The 25,666-nt window shown below is 40.9% G+C and overlaps 1 protein-coding gene across 1 annotated transcript; it reads right to left on the reverse strand.

Annotated features, from left to right (window-relative positions):
* Window positions 1-1,009: 1,009 nt before the first annotated feature.
* LOC308283055 (NACHT, LRR and PYD domains-containing protein 3-like) lies at window positions 1,010-24,715 on the reverse strand (the record flags this gene model as incomplete). The annotated part of the gene is made up of 13 exons (XM_080723442.1): window positions 1,010-1,403; window positions 1,581-1,660; window positions 2,458-2,635; window positions 2,727-4,530; window positions 4,817-4,988; window positions 14,982-15,117; window positions 16,164-16,277; window positions 18,791-18,904; window positions 20,368-20,481; window positions 21,631-21,837; window positions 22,362-22,475; window positions 23,866-23,979; window positions 24,687-24,715. The coding sequence occupies 13 exons, from the start codon at window positions 24,713-24,715 to the stop codon at window positions 1,010-1,012; spliced, it is 3,570 nt and encodes a 1,189-aa protein (XP_080579568.1).
* Window positions 24,716-25,666: the final 951 nt, after the last annotated feature.

Here is a 25,666-nt window from a genome sequence, read left to right on the forward strand (position 1 = left end):
CAAAACCTTCCTCCCATGAGTGCAGCCTTCCCCGTAGGGAAGGAGAGAAAGTCAAACCTTTAAAAAGTTGTTAACTCTTGAAAAATGACTTCAGACAGACACCAGATAAAAGTGAATAAAAAAGCTTTAGTGGAATAAAAACAGTTACAACATATAAAACCACCAATACAGTAATTGGCAATGAAATAATGAAGAAGTACGATATAAGTACTTGACTAAAAACAGAGAATCTAACAGAGTCAAAGTCTCTCTAAGTACAGGAACAAGTGGTGCAGAAATTGCACTAAGTACAAACAGGTCCATCCCCGACCCCTAACGGGCCGGGGATAGCTGCAACAACTCAACTAAAAAACTGAACAAGAGACACGGAGCATTCTCCTTTAAACAGTAGTCCGTTGCAGTCACAGTGACGTGATTTACACACAGAACATATTTTAGCACACACACGTTGTCACGCATCTGTGCACGTACATGCCCTCTCATGCACAGCCTGACGCAATGGAGACGGTCAAGGTGAGGCTAGGACTCCCTTATTCATTCGAGATTGGGGAGTGTCCGCCCTAGTTTCAGAAGTCTCTGGGAAACACGCTCTCCCCCAGGATGTCATATCTCTTATCTCGGATAAGAGATAACAGCACGGCCCGAACGTTAGGGAGGGACGGGCACCTGTCTCACTCACGCTCAGTCCCAGGTTGGTTTCCCAGACAGAGAGCGTCTTGTAGATGCAGCTGTGTTGGCAGTGTGCCAAGGCATACTTTCGTGCTTGTGAGAATGTCCCATGTTTGTTGCAAACACACATTACATACAGTATATGAGAAAAACAGCAGCTCTTTTGACTAAAAACCTACTTCTCATGTATTATAAAATGATGAGAACCTTTCTACACAAACAACAATGTATATATGCATTTTATACTACTAAACCAAGTATTTCAATATATATTTATGCCCTTTTTCCACACTAACATATAAGGATTATATCAGGACATAACTTTACTTGGCTTCTTCTTCTAGCGGCGAGAAGTGTAGTGTCGTTTCTCCTTTCGCTTCCCACTCTTGCCCTCCTGGGGGGCAGAGGTCACAGGTGGAGTGGGAGCTGGGGCTGGAGCTGGCTGGGGGCAGCCTGGGTTTGGATATAGGGGTTGTATTGCTTGCATTGGATAATATGCAAGTTGTGGCATGCCCACGGGCACCTGGGCAACTGGTGGAGATGGAGGTGGCGGCATGGCTTGACGGTCAGCCTTGGCAGCAACAGCAGGAGTTGGAGATGGCTGTCTCTCTGATCCCACAGACCCTCTGCGCTTCTCCTGGTGCTGACGGTCCTTGTGGCGGTTGTCATGCTGGTACGGCTTGAAGGGCCTGGGTGCCACTTTCTTGGGGTCCCGGGCCGGAGCCCCAGGGCCCCTAACAGGTCCCCAGATGATTAGCTTAATGTCATTTTATTTGTTTATTTGGGGGGTCACAGCCTAAAAAGGTTTGAGAACCCCTGCTTTAAATACCATTCATTTGTTATGAGTATTATTTGATCTACTGGCTTGAAGGTCTGTCTTAACGTGAAATGTGTTTTAAATATTGACAGACAGTTGACAGCTAGTGGGGGAGTGGTTTGGGGAGTGGTTAGGGGTGGGGTTAACTACTATGGCACTCCCATTTTCTGGGACCTGAAAAGGTGTTAAAATAGAGAAACCTTTCAAGGGCATTTTCTTTGCTTTGGTGTTTCTGGACCAACAAGTTTCAAATGACCGTATCTTCTTCAAATTTCGTCACATTTCAAAGAATGATATCATATGTATATATATATATTAGTGGTGTCCAACGATTAAATATTTTAATCGCGATTAATCGCATGATTTATGTAGTTAATCGCGTGATTAATCGCAAATAAGTCATCAGCTTTTATCAGGTCACAATGTAACTTAGAGGGATATCTTTCGTGGCCCTATTAACTTGGGAGTGGAAATATTTGCTGGATTTATGCAAAAGTATGTCAATCTTTTATTTCAAAATCAATTAAAAACCTGAATAAATCATAATGGTATTGCATTAAACAGACTGCAGCTGATGGGCATCTGCTAAATTGACTTAATATGATTACTGTTGTGTCCACCTTTATGCTTTTTATGCTTTGTATTTTGTTGCATCAACAGGGATGGACCTTGTAGCCAATATAGCCAATATTGTAGCCAATGTTTGTAAATATGCGATTAATTGCGATTAAAATAATTAATCGCGATTAACATAGCGGTGAGTTAATTGCGATTAATTTAGTTAACTCGGACAGCACTAATATATATATATATATATATATATATATATATATATATATATATATATATATATAAAGCTTACATTCTGTACTTTCGGAAAATGTAAAAAGTAGAAAAATGACCATGGCCCCGTTGTGTCTCAAAACACCATGAGCGGTCACATATTTAAACTAAGATATGAATGGTAGTACAGACCTCAGTGTCTCCAGTGTACAGTCTGGACTCCCCAGTCCAGCAGAGAGTTTTTTCACTCCGGAATCGGTCAAATCATTGTTACTGAGATCAATTTCCATCAAACTAGAGGAGTTGGAGCTGAATAGTGATGACAACTCCTCACAGCATCTCTCGGACAGGTTACATCCACTGAGCCTGAAGAAATAGTGATTAATCAATATTTGTTTTAAGAAAAATGTCATAATAATATATTAAATGTATGCAGCTACTGTATCAGATCACTTACAGAGCTTTATTGGAGGCTTTGACCGCTGGCAGAAGACACAGAAGAGCTTCCTCTGAAGCACTGTATTTCTTCAGGTCAAACACGTCCAGTTCCTTTTCTGATGAGAGCAGGATGAAGACCAGAGCTGACCACTGAGCAGGAGAGAGTTTCTTTGTGGAGAGACTTCCTGACCTCAGGTAATGTTGGATTTCTTTTTCTAGAGAATGGTCATTGAGCTCATTCAGACAGTGGAACAGATTGATGCTTTTCTCTGGAGAGGGATTCTCCCCGATCTTCTTCTTGATGTAGTCAACGGTTTCCTGATTTTTCTGTGACTCACTTTTTCTCAGCCCAAACAGTCTTTGCAAGAGAGTCTGATTGGTCTTCAATGAGAGCCCCAGCAGGAAACGGAGAAACAAGTCCCAGTGACCATTTGGACTGTCTATGGCCATGTCGACAGCACTCTGGTAGAGGTGATAAATATTGCCTCTATTTAGCTTTGACCAGATGGAGGTTCTTTGTGTGTTTGACAGATAGTTTACACCAGTGTTGATGAATGAGTGAAAGACATGAAGTGCAGCCAGAAACTCCTGGATGCTCAGATGAACAAAGCAGAACACATTGTCTTCACACATCACATGCTCCTCTTTGAAGATCTGTGTGAACACTCCTGAGTAGACTGCTGCATCTGTGATATCAATACCACTCTCTATCAGGTCTGCCTCATAGAAGATCACGTTGCCTTTCTTCATTTGTTCAAAAGCCAGTTTTGCCAGAGACAGAATAGCCTCATGGCCTGGTACACAATCAGAATATTTTGCACTTTTCTGCTTGGACTGAACATCCATGAAGTGGATGTACATTGCAGTCTGGGTCTTTGGAAGTGCCCCTTTCTCCTCTGTTTTCATCATGTACTCCAGAACTAAAGCAGTGATCCAGCAGAAGACGGGGATGTGACACATGATGTGGAGGCTTCGTGATGTCTGGATGTGTGAGGTGATTTTTCTGGCCTGGTTCTCATCATCACTGAATCTCTTCATGAAGTATTGATCCTTCTGAGGATCAGTGAACCCTCTGACCTCTGTCATCCTGTCAACATAATCTCTAGGGATCAGCTCAGCTGCTGCAGGTCGTGTCGTTATCCAAATGCGCGCAGAGGGAAGCAGGTGACCACTGATGAGGTTGGTCAGCAACACTTTCACTGAAGTTGGCTTTGTGACATCAGTCCGGATTTTTTTTTTCTGGAAGTATAGAGGAATCCGACTCTCATCTAACCCATCAAGGATGAAGACAACATTGGATCCTTTCATGATGGAGATGACTGCTTCCTTGGTAACACCCAACATGCGATGAACAAGGTCCACCAAGCTGTATTTCTTCTTCTTCTTCTTCTTCTTCTTCTTCAGCATCAAATTCAGTGCTCGGAAAGTGAAAGGAAATACAAAGTCGATATCCTGGTTGGTTTTGTCTTCTGCCCAGTCCTGAGCGTACTTTTGAGCTAAGACTGTTTTACCGATGCCAGCCACTCCCTTCGTCATCACTGTTCTGATTGGTTCATTTTGTCCAGGTAAAGGCTTAAAGATGTCTTCAAATTTGATTGTTGTTTCTGGTCCGGCTGGTTTCCTGGATGCTATTTCAATCTGTCTGACCTCGTGTTCTTTATTGACCTCTCCCCTCCCTCCCATTGTGATGAAGAGCTCTGTGAAGATCTTATTCAGAGGAGTTGTTGGTTGGTTTGCTTGTTTTGTGTTCCACCCACACAAAGACTGAAACTTCTCCCTCAGATTAGACTTGAGTTGTTGTTTATACACTGGAGCAAGAGTTTCTAAATGACCAAAGAACAAAGGACATCATTAAGTCCATGTTATGATAGATGTAGTCCTCCAATGAGAGGTTTTTGTCAATCAATAGTTAAAAGGGGATCATGTCTCCAAAGCAGAAGCCTCTGAACTCTGTAAACGTATTCTGTTTGATAATATCTAAATTATGTTTCATGTTTAAACAACAGCTCAATAAAGAGTTTCTTACTGATCTACATCATATTAAAGATGTGAATAAAGAGTTTCTTACTGCTCTCATCATATTAAAGATGTGAATAAAGAGTTTCTTACTGCTTTCCAGGATGTTAGTCAGCTCCATCTCCTTCAGGATCTTTAGGAGTTGCAGAGAGATGTTCAGAACTCCCTCCCTCTGACTCTCTAAGCATTCTGGGTAATCTGTGGTCAGAAGCCTCTTGAACGTCTCCAGCTCGGTCTCAGATGTGATGACATTCTCCTTAAGCAGCTGAAACGCAAAATCAAATATAAAGTTTTAATCCATGCACATTAGAAGATAGGCTCCTGCCTATTTTTAAGTATTTAACAACATGAACCCTAACATCGCTATTCTGGGCTTGTCAACATTCTGCGAAAATACTCGATCTACAAGCTTACAGTGTGTCACAGTGGAGGGCATAACAGACCCCTAAGGCAACCCCAGTCAATTATATATAAAGGCTTTAACTTAAGTGTTTACACTGTAAAAGCTACATACTCCCTCACAGAATCTGTGTAACTTTTGGTCAATTGATTTTCAAAATAAAATCTAACAAATAGAACAGATAAATGACCAAAACAAACAGTTTATGACTTCAATGTTCTTGTTCTTTTTGCCCAGAATAAAACATCTAATTATATTTGTCTCTTTCATGGTATATTTTTCATGCTAAAATGGTTAGTCCCAATACTTGATTCTGATTGGCCGGTTTCTGATTAGACCAGTGTCTATATCACACGATAATCCACACCTTGAATCAGTTTATATCAAACCCAGGTGTGCTATTTCTTTCCACAGTGTTGTGCAGTTTAACTACAGGAAAGGGAGTGCTTGATTTTTCTACATACCCCGGCCGTGCGGGTGCTTCTAAGCACCGCCCGCATGCATAGGACGGTAGGGCGGGTCATACTTTTTTTATTTTGGAAATCCAAACGTGTTGGGTGTCCATTTTATGTGTTTTTTGATGGAGAATTAAAATATGTCATTATTTTTGTGATAGGACAACTCTAACCTACACCAATTTGCATTTTTAAATTGTTAATTGTACCCGTTCTATCTCATTTATAAGATAGAAAAATCCAGATGGGTTGTCTAAATTATGTGTTTCTTTATGGGGAATTCAAATATGGAATTCTTTTTTGGATAGAATAACTCTAACCTACATAATTTTGTACTTTAAAAAGGGAGAAATGTGCGATTTTTACCGCTTTTTAGGATATTATTATAAGACACAAGGGAAATATTTTATAATGACAAAGCCAAATCAAATGAACATATTTATTAACCATTTAAGTGCATAACAGTGAATACACTTATGGATATCAAATATCACTTCCAGAATGTTGCTAAGTTGAACAAGTCCTGCTTTGACTCAGCCTTGGACATCAGCCTCCTGCTGGTCTCCTGATCCCTGATACCTCCATCCCTCTTTTCCTGGGAGAAGTAAAGTATTGGAGGAAGCTTCAGTCACCATTTTGACAAACCTCTCAATACTTTGGGTGTGGCATGGCCAGTGGGGTACCTCCATGGGGGTGTTGATAACGTTATTCAACTCTGAGGTGTTTATTGTACAGGTGCGGGGTGGCTCTGCACATCTTCTGACTAGCTAATCATTTCAGCAATGCTGGAAGCATCATCATTGATCTCAGGTGTCTTTCTGCTTCTTACTGAGGAGTAGTTGCTGCCAGGCTCACTGGCATCACTACAGTATTGCCAGTGAGCCTGGCAGCAACTATCTGTTCCATTTTACCCCAGAAAAAGGGACTAAAGAGGAGCCACATGCAGAGCAAATTGCCAAGCTTTTTGCATGGCTGAGAGAGAGGGGTTTTGATTAGATCTTAAGGGCCATTGGAGGGGATTCAACAAATCTTAACACTGGTGTCAAAGCTGGAGTAATGCAGAAGCTGGAGCTGCACCTATAGGCAGAAAGCTGGTCTCATTGGTGAGGAGCCTACTGGTGAACTTCCCCTCCGCCAGGTGGTCATTGTTGAACTTGATGGTCCTAATCTGTCAGACAACACATTGTCTGGACCAATAAGAAAGCTCCTTAATTCAGCTACAGAGCTGCCTGCCAAAGTCATTGAAGATCTCTCGACTGATCAACACTATGGCTATCATATTGTTTCTGCAGTCAGGGATGGAGTGGTTCCTGCAAGGCTGGCTCTGCTGGAGATTGAGCCAGCAAACCACAGCCGCTGGCTCACCACAGCAAACAGACTTCTCAGGCTCTGGGTGTCAAAGCATGGATTGAGAGGAAAGAATCAGAAAAAAAAACTGCAATCTATTGTGGAATACATTGTTGGAGTGTATTATCCGTGAACGGATAATACACTCACCAACAAGACCAGCTTTCTGCCTATATATAGGTGCAGCTCCAGCTTCTGCATTACTCCAGCTTTGACACCAGTTTTAAGATTTGTTGAATCCCCTCCAATGGCCCTTAAGGTCTAATCAAGACCCCTCTCTCTCAGCCATGCAAAAGGTTTGGCAAATTGCTCTGCATGTGGCTCCTCTTTAGTCTCTTTTTCTGGGGTATTGGAACAGATAGTTGCTACCAGGCTCACTGGCAATACTGTAGTGATGCCAGTGAGCCTGGCAGCAACTACTCCTCAGTAAGAAGCAGAAAGACACCTGAGATCAATGATGATGCTTCCAGCATTGCTGAAATGATTAGCTAGTCAGAAGATGTGCAGAGCCACCTCGCACCTGTACAATAAACACCTCAGAGTTGAATAACGTTATCAACACCCCCATGGAGGTACCTCACTGGCCAACTTGCCACACCCAAAGTATTGAGAGGGTTGTCAAAATGGTGACTGAAGCTTCCTCCAATACTTTACTTCTCCCAGGAAAAGAGGGATGGAGGTATCAGGGATCAGGAGACCAGCAGGATGCTGATGTCCAAGGCTGAGTCAAAGCAGGACTTGTTAAACTTAGCAACATTCTGGAAGTGATATTTGATATCCATAAGCAGTGGCGGACTGGGACTAAAATTCAGCCCTGGCATCTTGGCCAGACCAGCCCCCACAACTAGCGCGAGTGCAGATACTCTACCGACTCGTCAGGTGGAGGGCGGCACATTTAAATACATAAGCTCTTAATACCGCAACTTTTACAAACAACATAAATGATAACTACACAATCCATAAGTCGTATAAGTTAGTGTACAGTTCTCACCACCAACAAGGGCAGTATGAACATGATTACATGCCAAAATGTCAGAACTTTGGCTAGTTAGCTAATGAATGGAAACTAATAATTGATCTGAGAATTGGACAAACAAGTTGTATTTGATTGCTCAATATGCAGTAGGGTAGGCTATAGCAGTGGCGTATCCGGCGATTCGGCCGCGCGCGAAGCGCGCGGCCAAAAAAAAATCGGTTATTTTATGTTCAAAAACGGTTATAAATCGGTTATTTTTTGCCTTTGGATATTTTGGGTTGATTTACTGCTGGTTCTTCAACTTAGAGGTAATCTATTAGATCAATAGATATCAGATCACCATCAGACACACACTACTAGCATGAACTTACTTGGCTTCATCATCAAACTCTTCAGTCTTGGAGCCTAGAGTAATCCCATTTCCTGATTCCCTGTGTGCACAGAGCACTAGCATTTTGAGTCTAGAGCCTCCCTGAACAAGGCTGTGATTGGCCAATATAACCCCAGCAGGCAGCAATGTTCCCCATGGGGGAAAAAAAGACACTGAAATGTCCACAGGGGGTCGCTACATCACCCGTTTTGCCTACAGGCAAGATGTGAAATGGGAAAATAGCATCAAATAACGCCATCTTCTTTATATGGGCCATGGCCATGATGGTATGAACTGATGAACATCCAATTTAAACTTTATCAAACCCTATGGAAATCAAAATTCCAAAATATGTCTAGACACACCAGAGTCAAAGCTCAACTTTTATAGATTATAACATTATACTCAATTGGCATTTTAAAGCTTGCCTGCAACTTTTTGAAATAGTTTTCAGTTAATCTTTTCAGTTAAGTCATTCTCATTTTCATACGCTCCATAAGTTTTGCTATGACAAACCAGGAAACTTTGGAATATATATAATGGAGAAAGACAAAGGTACAGTCATTGTGTGGTGAACACAAATATTTACTTCTTTCAAAGTAGTAAAATATTGGTATCAAGACAAGTAACACTTCAGTGCGTAGGAATACAGTGCGTGCCATAGCAATACTGTTACAAGTACAATAATAAAAAAATAAGGGATTTTACAAGTCAAATGCTTGTATTTAAATGGTGCTAGGCAACAAAAAGAACATTTTACTTAAATAAAAATAGCAATACCACAATAAAAATACCTTTTTAAGTGCCTGTATTCAACATTTGGCTACATTAAAAGTGTAAAATAAGTATTGACAAGACATCAAATTAAATTGCTAGGTTATAATTAAACCCTCTAAACAGTATGTACTGTTGATTGGATTGATATAAAATGTTTCAAGTGATTGAATTCAAAATGTTGCTTGATTGATAGTGCAAAACTAAAGGATTGATATCAAAATAAATGAAAATAAGGATTAATAGTGTTTCTCAAAATGAACCCTTAACACAAGTCTGTAACTCTGACAGTGTGCAACTACAGTGCTAAATTCAAAATGTTGCTTGATTATATTTGCAAAACTTAAAAGTATTGATCAAAATAAATTAAAATACATTCAAATGTGCTAGGTTCTACTTGCACTTAAACCCCAGCATCGGTATTGTGAGGAAATAGCAGCCACAATAATACTGTTAGAAGTAAAATCTCCAAGACCTCATTCGGCCACTCCAACTTCCAAGACCTCATGCGGCCATTTGAAAAATGAAGGTCAAAACTACTGCTGCAGTAGACACTGTCAGGAAATTGAAAACTATGAATCATAAAAGAACTATGCAGGATTTTGATTGGCTGTTTTCAACAAAAAAGAAAGAAAAAGAGTAAAAGAAAAAAAAACTCCCAGCAGCAGTAGCAGCACCAAACATATCCTTAATGTTTTTACATTTTGCAGCAACTTCTATTCTTTTTTGCTTTTTTCTCTCTCTCTCCTTCTCAGCACCCCCCTTTCTTTTTACCCCCCGCATTTTCCTCCTCAAAACCCTCAGAATTCTCTCTGCATTCAACAGTTGGTTTGTTTGAGTGAAGGAGTGATGATGAACCACCTGTGTTCAATGCTGCTGATAGCTGATTTATTAACACACGGGACACAGGTATGGGGGAGGGGAGAGGAGGCCTCTTCCTTGTCAGTACTGAGTGAGTGAGCTGGAGCAACTGATGGCCCAATGAATGTGATTGGCTGCTGCCAGTCAGCAACGGCCCTCTCTCCACTGCACCGGCCCACTTCCCCCCCCAGCCTGGGCAGCCCACCCTGGGCTGCAGCCCACCCTGGGCTGCCCACCCTGGGCTGCAGCCCACCCTGGGCTGCCCACCCTGGGCTGCAGCCCTCCCTGGGCTGCCCACCCTGGGCTGCAGCCCTCCCTGGGCCGCGGGCCCGCAGCCCACCTTGGGCCGCAGCTGCAGCCCACCCTAGCGCAGCCCACTCTGGGCTGCAGCCCACCCTAGCGCAGCCCACCCTGGGCTGCAGCCCACCCTAGCGCAGCCCACCCTAGCGCAGCCCACCCTGGGCTGCAGCCCACCCTAGCGCAGCCCACCTTGGGCTGCAGCCCACCCTAGCGCAGCCCACCCTAGCGCAGCCCACCCTAGCGCAGCCCACCTTGGGCTGCAGCCCACCCTAGCGCAGCCCACCCTAGCGCAGCCCACTCTGGGCTGCAGCCCACCCTAGCGCAGCCCACCCTGGGCTGCAGCCCACCCTAGCGCAGCCCACTCTGGGCTGCAGCCCACCCTAGCGCAGCCCCCCCTGGGCTGCAGCCCAGCACCCTGGGTTGCAGCCCACCCTAGCCCTGTTATAAATCAGCCACTGACTAGCATGAACTAGCATTTGAGACACACACACTTTACAGTGCTCTAACTGAAACTCTGGACTCACTGGTCTCATTTCTATCCATAAACCCTTACAGTTTACAGTTTACAGTTTAGGCATTTAGCAGACGCTTTTAATCCAAAGCGACTTACAATAAGCAGATAACATCACAATAATAAACAAGATAATATGTCAGTACATCATCAACAATATAACAAATGCAAATGGATATCTATCTAGAAAAAACACAATATAATCAAAGTTCTGAAAAAACCTAAAAAACAAAAACAAATGCTAACTAGCTTCATGTATTCATTGATTCTTTTTCTGTAGTGCTAAGGGTTTAGGTGGAGTCTGAAAAGGTGAGTCTTCAGTCCACGGCGAAAGCTAGCGAGTGAGTCCGTTGTTCTAAGTGCGACAGGGAGTTTATTCCACAACTTGGGGGCCAGGAGGGCAAACTGTCTCGGACGAGTGGATTTATAATAACCTTGGATATATAATAACCCCCAGGGGTCCACGGACCCCCGCGGACCCCCGCGGACCCTTTTGCCCCCCCCCCCCCCCCCCCCCCAAAAATTTTTTTTTTTTTTTTTTTTTTTTTTTTTTTTTGGGGGGGGGGGGGGGGGGCGGCGGCCCGGGGGGGACTTGTCCCCCCCGTCCCCCCCATTAGATACCCCCCTGGGCTATAGGCTGTATATATTATATACTAGAGCATATAGCAAAACACCAAACTGAGACTGCACGCAGAACTATACCCAATATATATACCCAACGGACAACAACAAACAATGCTTGCAGGGCAGAATTAGGACAATACCCACTCATTATCATTATAAAAGTAAAAAAGAGAGCACTTAAATTCTATAATCACCTAAAAGAAAGCAACCCAGACACGCTCCATAGCATAGCCCTCAACCACAGTGAAAACATACAGGGTTGCCCCCTCAGTCAGCTGGCCCAGGGACTCTGTGCACAAACAGAAGCCCAACTACCAAACGGAAAACACTTTGGACCAAACCAGATTATAATAAAACAAAAAGAAAGCTACCTAACACACTGGAAAGAGACAACCCAAAACCAAAGCAAAATAGAATGCTATCTGGCACTAAAAAGACATTAGCAGAATATCTGAGCACAGTAAGACAGACTATGCAACCACTGCACACAAAATGTGGTAGAAACAGAGCTACACCTTCAGTAACCACCTGCCAACTATACCAAGACATCAGAGACACATACTCCCCACAGATTACACACATCCAGTTTGAAAACATGACCAATGATGAAAATAAAATAAAAAAATAACCCATTGGTGGTGATCTGTAGCTGAAACCTGAGAACAATAGCCAACAAAAACTGCAGATGTAAATGTTGGCTTTGACATGTTAATGTCTGTCTCCACCCTCTAGTCTAGAAGAGGGTGGGGACTGCCCATAAGTCCTCCATCTCATTAGTCCTACATCTCATTATTTTCTCCAGCCTCAGTCATACATGAAACAAGTGAAAGTAGTAGCAGATCTACAAGTCCACAATAAATGCAAGTTGTGATACATTCTATGTAGCTATTTATTTATGTATTCCACACCATCAAGCCTAATGTCAGTGTGTGTTTGAGCGCCTCCGTGAGGCCTCAGTGTAATCTCTGCCAGAGGGAGATTTACACCAGAAACTCTGCAGAGTAGTTCACCCACAAAATGACTTTTTTTCTATTGATCATGCCATGGAGACTTGAGTTCAGTAATATTTTTTGTATATTTAAAAAAAAAAAAAAAGATTATAGAAAATTTACCCCAATTGATTCCGAATGGGAACCCAAATTCATTTGGGTCCCCATCCGGAATCAATGGGGGTACATTTATTGTAATGAAATAATTGTCTTTAGGCTTAGACTAAAACTAAAACATATTATTGAACTCAAGTCTCCATGGCATGAGTAATCAATAGGAAACAATGTCAGTTTGGGGGTGAACTACTCCTTTAACACAAAGCAATCTGCTGGACATTATGGACAGCCACTCTCAGTACACGTCGCTATTTATTTATTTATTATTCCACATGCTTATGTGTTGTGTTGGTGGAGGGGGCTTACCATATCACCACCAATTCCTCCTCTTTGCGATGGTGGCAAATGGCAACTGGTCAAAAGTGTAATGTAATCCTGCTCCTCCTCCAGCATTTTTGTTTTCATTTGTTGTTAACTTTTTTTTCTCTCTCTCTCACACACACACAAACCACTACATCCTCCTCCTCCTCCTCCTCTCCTCCTGTCCTGTACTCGCACTGTTTGGAAGGTGGGAGGGCATGTGATCCATTCTAGCCGCGTGATAGGGCCACTCAGTTGAAAGACTAGACATTGGGCCGATGGGATTACCGTAATGGCCGTTGCGGCCGCGCATGCATTACCGTAATGTCAGTTAGGGCCGCGCAGCAAGATTTTTTTTTTTTTCGGATTTTTTTTTTCTTTTTTTTTCTTTTTTAACGGGCGGCCCCCCCAGCCCCCTAGCCTAGCGGCCCACCGGGCAAATGCCCGGTATGCCAGATGACCAGTCCGCCCCTGTCCATAAGTGTATTCACTGTTATGCACTTAAATGGTTAATAAATATGTACATTTGATTTGGCTTTGTCATTATAAAACATTTCCCTTATGTAATAATATACTAAAAAGCGGTAAAAATCGCACATTTCTCCCTTTTTAAAGTACAAAATTATGTAGGTTAGAGTTATTCTATCCAAAACAGAATTCCATATTTGAATTCCCCATAAAGAAACACATAATTTAGACACCCCACATGTTAAGATTTCATTTGGATTTTTCTATCTTATAAATGAGATAGACCGGGTACAATTAACAATTTAAAAATGCAAATTGGTGTGGGTTAGAGTTGTCCTATCACAAAAGTAATGACATATTTGAATTCTCCATCAAAAAACACATAAAATGGACACCCAACACGTTTGGATTTCCAAAATAAAAAAAGTATGACCCGCCCTAATAGGACGGTGACTGAATGGATCTGGGCGGTGCTTATAAAGGCAACAAGCGCCTCCTATTCTCCAGGCACCACTCGGCTCTTTGGCATAGGTTGCTATGCTAGGATGAAAATGAACATGTGTATGGATCGAATAATGGTTCTTAACATGAGATTGATCTAATACTTAAGTGTTGTTTCCCTATTTTCTGGCAAAAAATGATGTGACTTTATAACTAACACACATTGGCTTCCATTCCTGGAAAGTGTCTGGTAAACAAAGAAATGTCTCTTCCTGTTGGTGGAGAAGTGTACTTTTTCCTTTATATATTGAATGATTAAAATGATTTTCATGTTGCCATATTGTAACCATTTTAGAAAAGCAATAAGCAACGCGAGGCATGTGGTTAGATTAGATATCATGATATCAAAGTTATATTATTAACCAAGCCAACTGATGATTTAATGTCACTGTTAGATCAATACAATCTGTTATAAATGAACTCACCTTAAATATGATGTCCAGCTCTGTTTGATGCTCCAGATCAGACTGGGAACTCTGCTGGTGGAGTCTGTGTAGAAACACCACGCACGCACGCACGCACGCACGCACGCACGCACGCACGCACGCACGCACGCACGCACACACACACACACACACACACACACACACACACACACACACACACACACACACACACACACACACACACACACACACACACACACACACACACACACACACACACACGTGATGTTTTTATTTGTTTGTTCTTGTTTAGAGAGAAGAAAATAAATCAACAGAATGACAATTCATGACCTTAATATCTCTGACCGCTGAACTGATCAGTAGAGTGTGAGAACAATTAAATAATGTTCTAAATGTTCTACATTGTGACATCTGTGGTGACCATCTTTGAAGTTAACAAGTCTTTCTTTGGACCAGTCACTCTTATACTTATGTTATAGTAATGCTATTAATATCACATACATATTGCTATCATACAGTAGTTGTCTATAAGCATTGGTGTTACTATAACAAACCTATATTAGTATCATGTAGCTGCTATGTACTCTGCTGTCAATTTGACTGCATCAATGACACATGCAAATATAATTCATATTTAGTTTTGGTGTCATGTGGGATACGTGTAAGGATTTTTCAAACCATATTGGTGCCAACACTAAGACGTCACACTAGTTTGCATTGTTATCAATGAGACATCACACTAATTTGTAATAACACTTGCATTGTTATCATGACATATAGTACTGTATGTGAACATAAGAGTCATTGAATATCATACCGGTTTTTCTATTTTAACATTCAGTGGATGCTTAATAGTACTGACTCAGTAATTTGTTTGTACCTCTGGTCAGTAGAATGTTGTTCATCTTTGAAGTTGATGAGTCTACCCTTGGACGTGTCACTCTTCATGGAGACACAGCTGGGAACAGGATACTGTGATCTCTGCTGATGAACCCTGATAGGAATAGATTATCATTGGTTTTTAGTCCACCCCTCTATTATTTTACTCCAGTGCTCCTCTCTTATGTTTGATTGCTCTCTGTAGATCTTTACACATTCATATATTACTATAACAGTAAAACATTCCTCTCTGTTCCTGTACAATATTATTTCCCATAATTGTATAAATGTCAGCCAGTTCCTGGTCATTGTTACGCAATGTCAAGGTCAAAGGTCAAGAAAAGGGTCAAATCTTCAATCGAAAGCATTTAGGTATTACTTCTCAATAAGCTTGGTTTGGTGGTGGACACTAGATGGAGGTATCTCACCTCAGAATGGACTGGATGAGTGGTAATGGGAGAAGATTAGGAAGGGACTTAAAGTGTACCTGTGTGTCCCTTCTTGAATTGTTTGGAAGTAAAGATCATCAGAGACTCCATAATCCGTCTCATTACTAATTTCCACGTTTCTGCTTTATGTACAGTATATCGCTGATCTACTAGCCCACACCATATCGCAGATGCCACGCACTCTGGGCTTGTAGATTGGCGATACCATTGTGTGTCAAAGCATAACTGAGCATAGACATAACAGGCGTAGAAGGTGAAGCTCACCACGACTAATGTGGAATGAGCAGCAGCAGTCAGTGCAGTTCTATGTGTATATTATGTATATCTTTGTGCTGGGTGCTGAATATCTGGGCCCAACGAGGCCCAGTTCACTGGGTGCTGAATATCTGAGCCCCCTGTTCATGCATTGAAGAGTGAACTGAGCATATGTGCCAAAGTGCATATGGCCAGTCAGAATTGGACGCCCAAGAGCAGTATGTTTACACAACGTAGAGCGTGTTTTTATTTACATTGTATGGCAGATTATACATTTTACTCACTAGTCGTTATGCTATACTATTGTGTGCAACGTTACACATGTAACATGCAGACTTGCAAGACGAACCATTGCTCCAATCCTCACCACATTTGGAACAAACACTCTTCAGGAGTCTGCTATGACATTAGCCACTCCAAGGGCCATATGATATGTTTTAATGATTTATATTCAAACCTCTGGTCAGTAGAGTGGTGTCCATCTTTGAAGTTGATGAGTCTACCCTTGGACGTGTCACTCTTCATGGAGACACAGCTGGGAACAGGAGAGGCTGATCTCTGCTGATGAACCCTGATGGATAATTTTAAAATCATATTTACTTTCTGCTGTTTTTAATAATCTCTTCCATTAATCTATTCCAATGATCCTCTCTTACAGTAGGATTGGTTTCTAGGTTTGGTTCCTCTGTCCAGATATTTGAATAGTCCTATAAATGTTGGGTATTCTGTATTGTTCTTCATTTATAATGACAGTTTAGGCATTTAGCTGACACTCTGATCCAGTAGAATAAATGTCAATCATAAATGCAAAGAAAAACCATTTAGTGCTGCTAGAGTAACTATAGGATACCAGGAAAACATTAAACCTAGCATCTGACTAAACAACATGTTATATCTTATTGTACATCACCTACTAGCACCCACCTTCCACTATATAAAATATAAAACCCAAAATGGTGACAAGTGATATACATAAAGAGCAGTGCTAGGAGGTGAGTGTGAACAGGAGAGTTTTCAGACTACTGCGTTTACATGGGCAGATATATTCCACTTGTATTCAGAATGACTGCTCATTCAGAATGAAAAAGCTCATGTAAACACCTCAGAATGGAATAGAATATCCATTCAGAATGAATGTTCATTCCGGTCTGGAGGGGTGGTATGTACCGTTTGAATCAGAATAAACATTTGTTCAGGTTCCATGTAAACGTTTGGCTATGAATCTCTATTCGGAATGAGTTCATTCTGAATGAATAAATGTTGTGCATGTAAACACAGTCTAAGATCTGGAGATCAATCCTCAGTTAGGACACCAGGAGGAGATCACTTGAAAAAGTTACATCAATACAACTGTATTACTGTAATGAACAGTAGTTGTGTCTACAGTATACTGATATACAACCTTCATTAGAAGGATAAGCCCCTTGAGATGAATCATCTTGTTTTCAAGATGTCCTTACCAGAAACTACAATACACAAAACAATCATCATCTTGCATCTTGTGGCACTGATATCAATATGACAATTATATTACTGTCATGTACTGTAGCTGTCTATCAAAGGTATACCGGTAAGTATATTACTGTCAAGCTTTGTTGAAGGTTGTGTCTTGAACCACTCGTTTTAAATGACATAACCTCTATACTGTCAGTTTTCTTTTTTCTTCCACAATTTTGTAACCCATTTTTCACCCAGTGCCTGCCAATTGCCAAAGCTGTAATCCTGGGCTCTGCTCTCCCTCTGCCAACCTGGGGATAGCCCGGCCCCTGAACTGAGCTCATGCTTCCTTCAGTGCATGAGGAGTGGGCAGGCCGCTTCTTATCACCTGACAGGGGGGAGCTTCCCCTGTTGGACGTAGCATGTGGAAGGAACACGTTATTTCAAACAGTTCCTTTCCCCTCCATCAGGCACCCCGGCTGGCCAGGGGGAGGCATTATAGAGACCAGGATTACTGCATGTTTTTGTGATTCTAGGCAACACAGGGAAACATGCAAACTCCACACAGAAAGGCCCTTTCACCAACCCCACCTAGGGTGCAGGCACTGATGAGAGAACACGCCCCACAGCATACCCCGGTGGGAATGGAACCCAGACCTTCTAGCTGTGAGGCGACAGCACTACCGACTGCGCCACCGTGCCCCAGTCAGTTGTTTTTCTATGTTAAAGCCATACTATGTAACTTTTTTAATAAAACAAATCTTAAAATTGTCCTAACTATTAAATCGCTAAAGTTTTAGAACCCCCACTCCGTTAATTTCAGCCCCAAAAGCCTTTACTTGCCGTGACATGGGCGGGATTTCGCAGCAAAATTACGTCATCTGCATCATCCGTATATGTTGTGTATACGTTGGCCAATCACATCGCGGATCATACACACATGACACACTACCGGCCAATCACAGCGTGCTTGCCGTCTCTTCAGGAAGTAGCCTCCCTCAGCAGCAGTGTTTACGATGGTGAAGGATTCTTGCCTCTTACTCCCCAAATCCTGGTCAGAAAATTACGTTCTACCCCTCTACGGATTGGTATCGGTCACGGTGGTTTGCGGCTCCGCTCCGGTGGTCCGCGGCGGTGGTCCGCGGCGACTCCGGGCGAAAAACGTCCGAAAAAAGCAATACCGCTACTGACCACTAGTTTAGCAACTTACACAGTATAGCTTTAAAGTCATGCCCTGAAAACTCACCTTTCAGGAGGCCAGAGAAGGAGGTAGTCACTTCTCCCATAGACAGGCGAGAAGTGTGCACCCCCCCCTTACCTTAGCACACCCCCTTGTTTCCCCTATCCTGTACATACAGTGTTGTTTTAACTGCGATATTATTGAATATTGTCTTCGCTTGCTATTTATTATGTCCATGAATTAAATACAGAGGGCTTCCAATGAAAAAAAAAAAGACCATAACAGGTCTTATGTGGGATGTTCCTTTTAGGCAGGGTGTTTAACTGTACTTGTACTGTACTACATTTCAATTGTATTGACTATACTTAGCTGTTCTCCATTTTTGTCTAATAAAATAATCAATCAATGTTCAATGGATAATTGCTGGTCAAAGTTAATGTTTTAATCATTTGTTTGTGTATTCAAACCTCTGGTCAGTAGAGTGGTGTCCATCTTTGAAGTTGATGAGTCTTCCCTTGGACGTGTCACTCTTCATGGAGACACAGCTGGGAACAGGAGAGGCTGCTCTCTGCTGATGAACCCTGATGGATCATTTTAAAATCATATTTACTTGCTGCTAGGTTTTAATAATATTTACTATTATTTTAACTCAGTGCTCCAGATTTACTAGTTACTCAGTGAAAATATCTGATATGTGTTGTCGCTTGTGATCGTCATTTCTGTTTGACAGTCAGGTGTCTTCAGTTTGAGAATCATTTGTATTGCTTCATGCCCAAATTAAGACCATAAAAGGCAACTGGGAACGTCCTATGTCAAAAGTAAAATGTGACAATGTCAACACTACTCAAAATGGACATACCTTATCTACAAGCTTACAGCATGGCTCAACGCACTGCATGACAACTTGTAGATCACTGAAAGTGAGCGTTAATAATGTAATAGCCAGCTCTCAATTGTAATGATAAAAATAGAATTGTAAATGGAGTAATGGACAGCTTGATTCCATCCATACTGTATCCTCATCAAAGTAAGACTGCGTTCATGTGATGTGGTCAATATTATATATGATAGCGTGACATATGGAGTTGGCATGAAAGTCCAATAGGCGCAAATGTGGCCACACTTTAAAAAATTGCCTAATAAATTATTCAGCTCTAAATGTGTCAACTAAAAATGTATACAAATCAGTTGAATTTGCACTTTTGCATCATGTCTATACTATGCATATAGAAAGACAGTTTGACTCTTTTTTAACAAATGTTGGGCACATAAATATTAACTTTAAGATTTGGCACTGTAATTGATTGTGTATGAAGCATAAGGCATTCTAATGACATATATGCAAGCTTTGGTCTCATAAGTCATGCCTCCAAGCAGACGTGATAAAGAAAAAAACAAAATATACAAAAAAAAAAAGTGATGAATCAGACACCTGACGTAGGAATTTTTGTAAATGTCGGTACGTTTAAATATGGGTCTAAATAATATGACACCAGGCGAACATCAAGCCTATAGCATTTGTCTAAACAACATCTAAACAACATTCTAACACATGTGGACAAATAGTAGCAAATGTCCTGCAAATGATTTTTTTCCACAGGTTTCTTTCCTTGTTTTGCCTTTCTAATTTTTATGGAGAATGGAGTGTATTCTTTGCAGAAACTCGCAAATGGCAAGAAATCACTCTATTCACATTTAACTAACTAACACTTAACTAACATAGAATAGGTGACAATAAGTGCTACAAATAAGGAGCAGTGCTAGTAGGAGGCTGATCTCTGCCGATGAACCCTGATGGAAATAAATGATGATCATTTTAAAATCATATTTACATAATGCTGTTTTTTTATATATATCATTTCTGCTGTACATTTACAGCAATGATTGTTTCTTAAAGTAGGATACCTTTTTTGGGGTGTGTCTTGAACCACTCATTTTAAATGACATGACCTCTATATTGTGCCCGTTCTTTTAGTTGTTTTTCTGTCTTAAAGTCATGTTCAATGGATACTTGGTCAATGTTCATTTGTTTATCAATTCAAACCTCTGGTCAGTAGAGTGGTGTCCATCTTTGAAGTCGATGAGTCTACCATTGGACGTGTCACTCTTCATGGAGACACAGCTGGGAACAGGAGAGGCTGATCTCTGCTGATGAACCCTGATGGAAATAAATGATAATTTTAAAATCATATTATAGATAGATAATGCTGTGTTTTATATATATAATTTCTGCTATACATTTACAGCAATGATCGTGTAGGATAAAGAGCAGTAGGAGGTGAGTGTGAAAAGGAGAGTTTTCAGACTGACTGAGAGGAGGAGATCATTCCACAGTTTGGACAATAGGAGGAGAAAACATTCTGGATCACTTTATGATGTTACAACAATACAACTGTATTACTGTCAAGTACAGTAACTGTGTCTATTGCATCAGAAGGATGAGCCCCTTGAGATGAATCCTCGTTTTCAGGAGGGTCCTTAACAGAAAATACAATACACACAATAATAATCTTGTGATAGTGATGTCAATATAACAAGTATATTACTGCAATGTACAGTAGCTGCGTCTATTAAAGGTATTGCAATTAATATGATAAAAGTATATTACTGTCATGTACCTGCTAAATACTCATGAATTTCAATCTCAACGACTGCATTCCGGTTTTCATTTGTTTACAGAGAAAACATGGACGCTCGTATATAGCCACAAGACGGCTGTATGGATTTAGTTGCGCTTTTGTTTATTTTGTAACGGCGAATGCCATACACACACGTGATACGCGATCCGTGGACCGGCGTGCACGATCTACATGCATGCACGCTACGTAAAGTTAAGAAAACCTCTGCAGTGAAGCGGAAAAGACATTTTTTAATCCCATTTGTACGTTTGTACAAATGGGATGAGCTGGGAACGAACCTGAGGCTCCCACTCACCAGACCGACGCACAACCTTTCGTGCCAATAGGGCTGAGCTCGATTGGCAGGGCTGTTGTGGGCCGGGGGCTACAATCAGCCCATACAGTTAAAACAACATATAACTTTTACACAGTTATTAAATAAAACAACAACGGAGTCAATGGCTCAGATGGTAGAGCAGCAGCTTAGGAGGTTTCTGGTTTAATTCCTGAAGTGTCCTTGAGCAAGACTGTCTTGCATGTTTTCCCCCAGAGTTGGTTTCAATAATGTGTGTGAATATTGTGAAGTGCTTCAATAGAAACGCTATATTAATGCACCTTTTATCATTTATATGCCTCTACCTCAAACCACTGGTTGCAAAATATAAGCATCAACAGGTATAAATTCAAACCTCTGTTCAGTAGACTGGTGTCCATCTTTGAAGTTAATAGGCCGATCCATGGACGCGTCACTCTTCATGGAGTCACAGCTGGATACAGGAGAGGCTGGTCTCTCTTCATACCAGTCCTCCAAGGCATCTTCATATTCTGTGGAGGAGTCACTCTCTGTGGAGACACAGCTGGATACAGGAGAGGCTGCTCTATCCTGGTGGACTGACCTTTAACACAACAGAGACACATGATGATGATGCCATAGCAACCCAAATCATAACTGACAGCGGAAACTTCCCTCTGGACGTCAAGCAACTTTGACTTCAGAAGGTCGACATTTCTCCATTATAAATCCTTGTTTTGAGTGGTCTTGTGTAATATTGTAATATTTTGATATATGGACTTTTGATATTCATCAGCTGTATGCCATATACATTCACATTTTTAACAAAAAAGGTTTGGAATAATTCACTGAATGTGCAGTGTATCTAGGATATATGAAATCTTCAAGAAATATATGAACGTTTCAAGAAAATTTACTTTTATATATATATATATATATATATATATATCTTTTTTAGATGCATCTGTATATTACTACGTGTCTATGACATTTTTTGGGGTGTGTCTTGAACCACTCATTTTAAATGACATGACCTCTATATTGTGCCCGTTCTTTTAGTTGTTTTTCTGTCTTAAAGTCATGTTCAATGGATACTTGGTCAATGTTCATTTGTTTATCAATTCAAACCTCTGGTCAGTAGAGTGGTGTCCATCTTTGAAGTTGATGAGTCTACCCTTGGACGCGTCACTCTTCATGGAGACACAGCTGGGAACAGGAGAGGCTGATCTCTGCTGATGAACCCTGATGGAAATAAATGATCATTTTAAAATCATATTTAGATAATGCTGTGTTTTATATATATAATTTCTGCCATACATTTACAGCAATGATCGTGTCTTAAAGTAGGATAAAGAGCAGTAGGAGGTGAGTGTGAACAGGAGAGTTTTCAGACTGACTGAGAGGAGGAGATCATTCCACAGTTTGGACAATAGGAGGAGAAAACATTATGGATCACTTTATGATGTTACAATAATACAACTGTATTACTGTCAAGTACAGTAACTGTGTCTATTGCATCAGAAGGATAAGCCCCTTGAGATGAATCCTCGTTTTCAGGAGGGTCCTTAACAGAAAATACAATAAACACAATAATAATCTTGTGATAGTGATGTCAATATAACAATTATATTACTGCCATGTACAGTAGCTGTGTCTATCAAAGGTATTGAAATTGATATGATAAAAGTATATTACTGTCATGTAGCTGCTAAAGACGCTGCTCACGATATGACGGTATGTATCACTGACATAAGCATAAATTTGACTGATTATTGACAAAGTGTCCTTAACTCACCCACTGCCATATAACATGTTTGATGAGTTTTGGAGGTTGTCCAATAAACCAGTGATGAGTTTGACGACCATTTAATTCATTAGATTAACTCTAATTAAATTGCTGTGATGCGGTACCGATTTCACCTTATAAAAAGCACTTTTAATCCATTTCCGTATTCGGGAGGCAGGAAATAACCGGTTCTCAACGGCCGCATTCCGGTTTTCATTTGTTTACAGAGAAAACATGGACTCTCGTAGCCCCAAGATGGCTGCATGGATTTCGTTGCGTTTTTGTTCATTTTGTAACGGCAAATGCCGAACACACACGTGATATGCGATCCATGGACCGGCGTGCACGATCTACATGCATGCACGCTACGTAGAGGGTAAGAAAACCTCTGCAGTGAAGCGAAAAAGAACATTTTTTATCCCATTTGTACATTTGTACAAATGGGATGAGCTGGGAACAAACCTGAGGCTCCCACTCACCAGACCGAGTCGTGCCAATAGGGCTGAGCTCAATTGGCAGGGCTGTTGTGGTCTACAATCAGCTCATACAGTTATTAAATAAAACAACATATAACTTTTAGACAATTATTAAATAAAACAACATATAACTTTTATACAATTATTACATAAAACAACAACGTAGTCAGTGGCTCAGATGGTAGAGCAGCAGCTTAGGAGGTTTCTGGTTTAATTCCTGAAGTGTCCTTGAGCAAGACTGTCTTGCATGTTTTCCCCCAGAGTTGTGCTTCAATAGAAACGCTATATTAATGCACCTTTTATCATTTATATGCCTCTACCTCAAACCACTGGTTGCAAAATATAAGCATCAACAGGTATAAATTCAAACCTCTGTTCAGTAGACTGTCCATCTTTGAAGTTAATAGGTCGATCCATGGACTCGTCACTCTTCATGGAGACACAGCTGGATACAGGAGAGGCTGCTCTGTCCTGGTGGACTGACCTTTAACACAACAGAGACACATGATGAGGAGGAGGAGGAGGAGGTGGGGGAAGTAGAACTAGGAGTAGGAGGATGAGGATGAGGATGATGACAGTGATTTACAGTCATACAAGGTTGAAGGATGATGTAAGGAAGACTAAGCCTTACTAAATGTATTGCTGGCTATTGTGCACATAATAGATTATAGATAGATGTCTGGAATCTGTATAATGGTAATGTGTGTCATTGATGATTCTTGCTAAGCAAATTAGAAGAAAATAAGAAAGAAAACAAAAACCTTCACCTATCACATCCTGATCGGGTCACAAAGCATAGTTTCTGTAAACATCCACCTGCCAATCACAGCAAGTAGTGGCCTAGCCTACTAGTTTATGAAATGACATGTTTGAGGGAAAAAAATAAATGCTACCTTCATTAAAAACAATACATTCATTACATTGTGACACAAGTCACATACACACTGACTGTAGGTGAATAGTCTACACATGCTTCTGTATTAATTCAGGTTATCGTTGTTATTATTGGTTATTTTTCAGGCCAGCTGAAAAAGTTTAGGAACCCCTGTTTAGATTATTGATTAAAGTTATTGTATCCACTTGTCATGAAAGATCATTTTAAACATCACAGCTGGATAAGGTTTTGATAAGTTTCTGATAAGGTAAGGTTGTGATAAGGTTTAGTTATTTTACCTAACTGTCTGAACACACCCTTTGAACTTAAGGGTGCGTTCAGACATTTAAGTGATATAATTTATCAAAACCTTATCAGAACCATACCTTATCAGAACCTTATCCAAACCTTATCCAAATAAGAATACACTTCCTACAATGCTTTGCAAGAAGTAGGCGGTGTCACTGCAGACCAGAGGCTCTGATGTAGATTACAAGTGAGACCCCACCCAGTGGCATCTCAGCACAGCCATAGACACACGGGCGCCTACAAATTCACGCCCCCTATTATGACAGCAGCCCCACTTTGGGTAAGGGAGAACGGAGTACTGCAGCTGCCAATGCAATCCCAATGAGAGGCATCGTGAAATAACGTCATTTCAGTGGTTGACTACTGAGGCCATAGCGATTTTTTTGTGTTCTAATAAAGTGTCCCATGAGTGTAATTTGACATTTTTAAAGTGGCATATCTGTCATCTTGATACACTACCTAAAATATATTTGAATATACTTCATTAGTGAGTCAAAAGTGCTAGCATTGGAAATCTTAAGTTTAAGTGGTCGCATGGTACACACGTCATGGACACATCCCTCAAGGTTTTAAATACCCAAATATGCTTGTCTCTCATGTATAATTAGGCTATTTATTTTTGGAAAATTATATTGCTTCTTCCAAACTGAGTCTTGCAGGTTATTTTTGGATTAATACTAAACTGGAGAATTCACTCTGTAGTTGAAAAAGTCAGGATCTTCAAATTCTGCGCTCATAAACGCACAGCAGTAAAGAAAGTGATGTCACTGAATAGCGACAGGTTCTCTGTCTGCATGCCGTTTCCACTGCTCTGTTAACATTATGGGTAATCCATTCAAGTGGAAAATTAAATGTGACACACATCATATATTTAAAAAACAAGAAGATATGTTGGAGTCAGTCCATACATTTGGAAACATATTTTTATTTAAATCAATATAGTCTTCAGTTCATGTAGGATTATTTTAATATTAGGCTAACCACAGTT

Source organism: Nannobrachium achirus (genome assembly GCF_963921795.1).
Source record: "Nannobrachium achirus genome assembly, chromosome: 4".
Classification (NCBI taxonomy): domain Eukaryota; kingdom Metazoa; phylum Chordata; class Actinopteri; order Myctophiformes; family Myctophidae; genus Nannobrachium; species Nannobrachium achirus.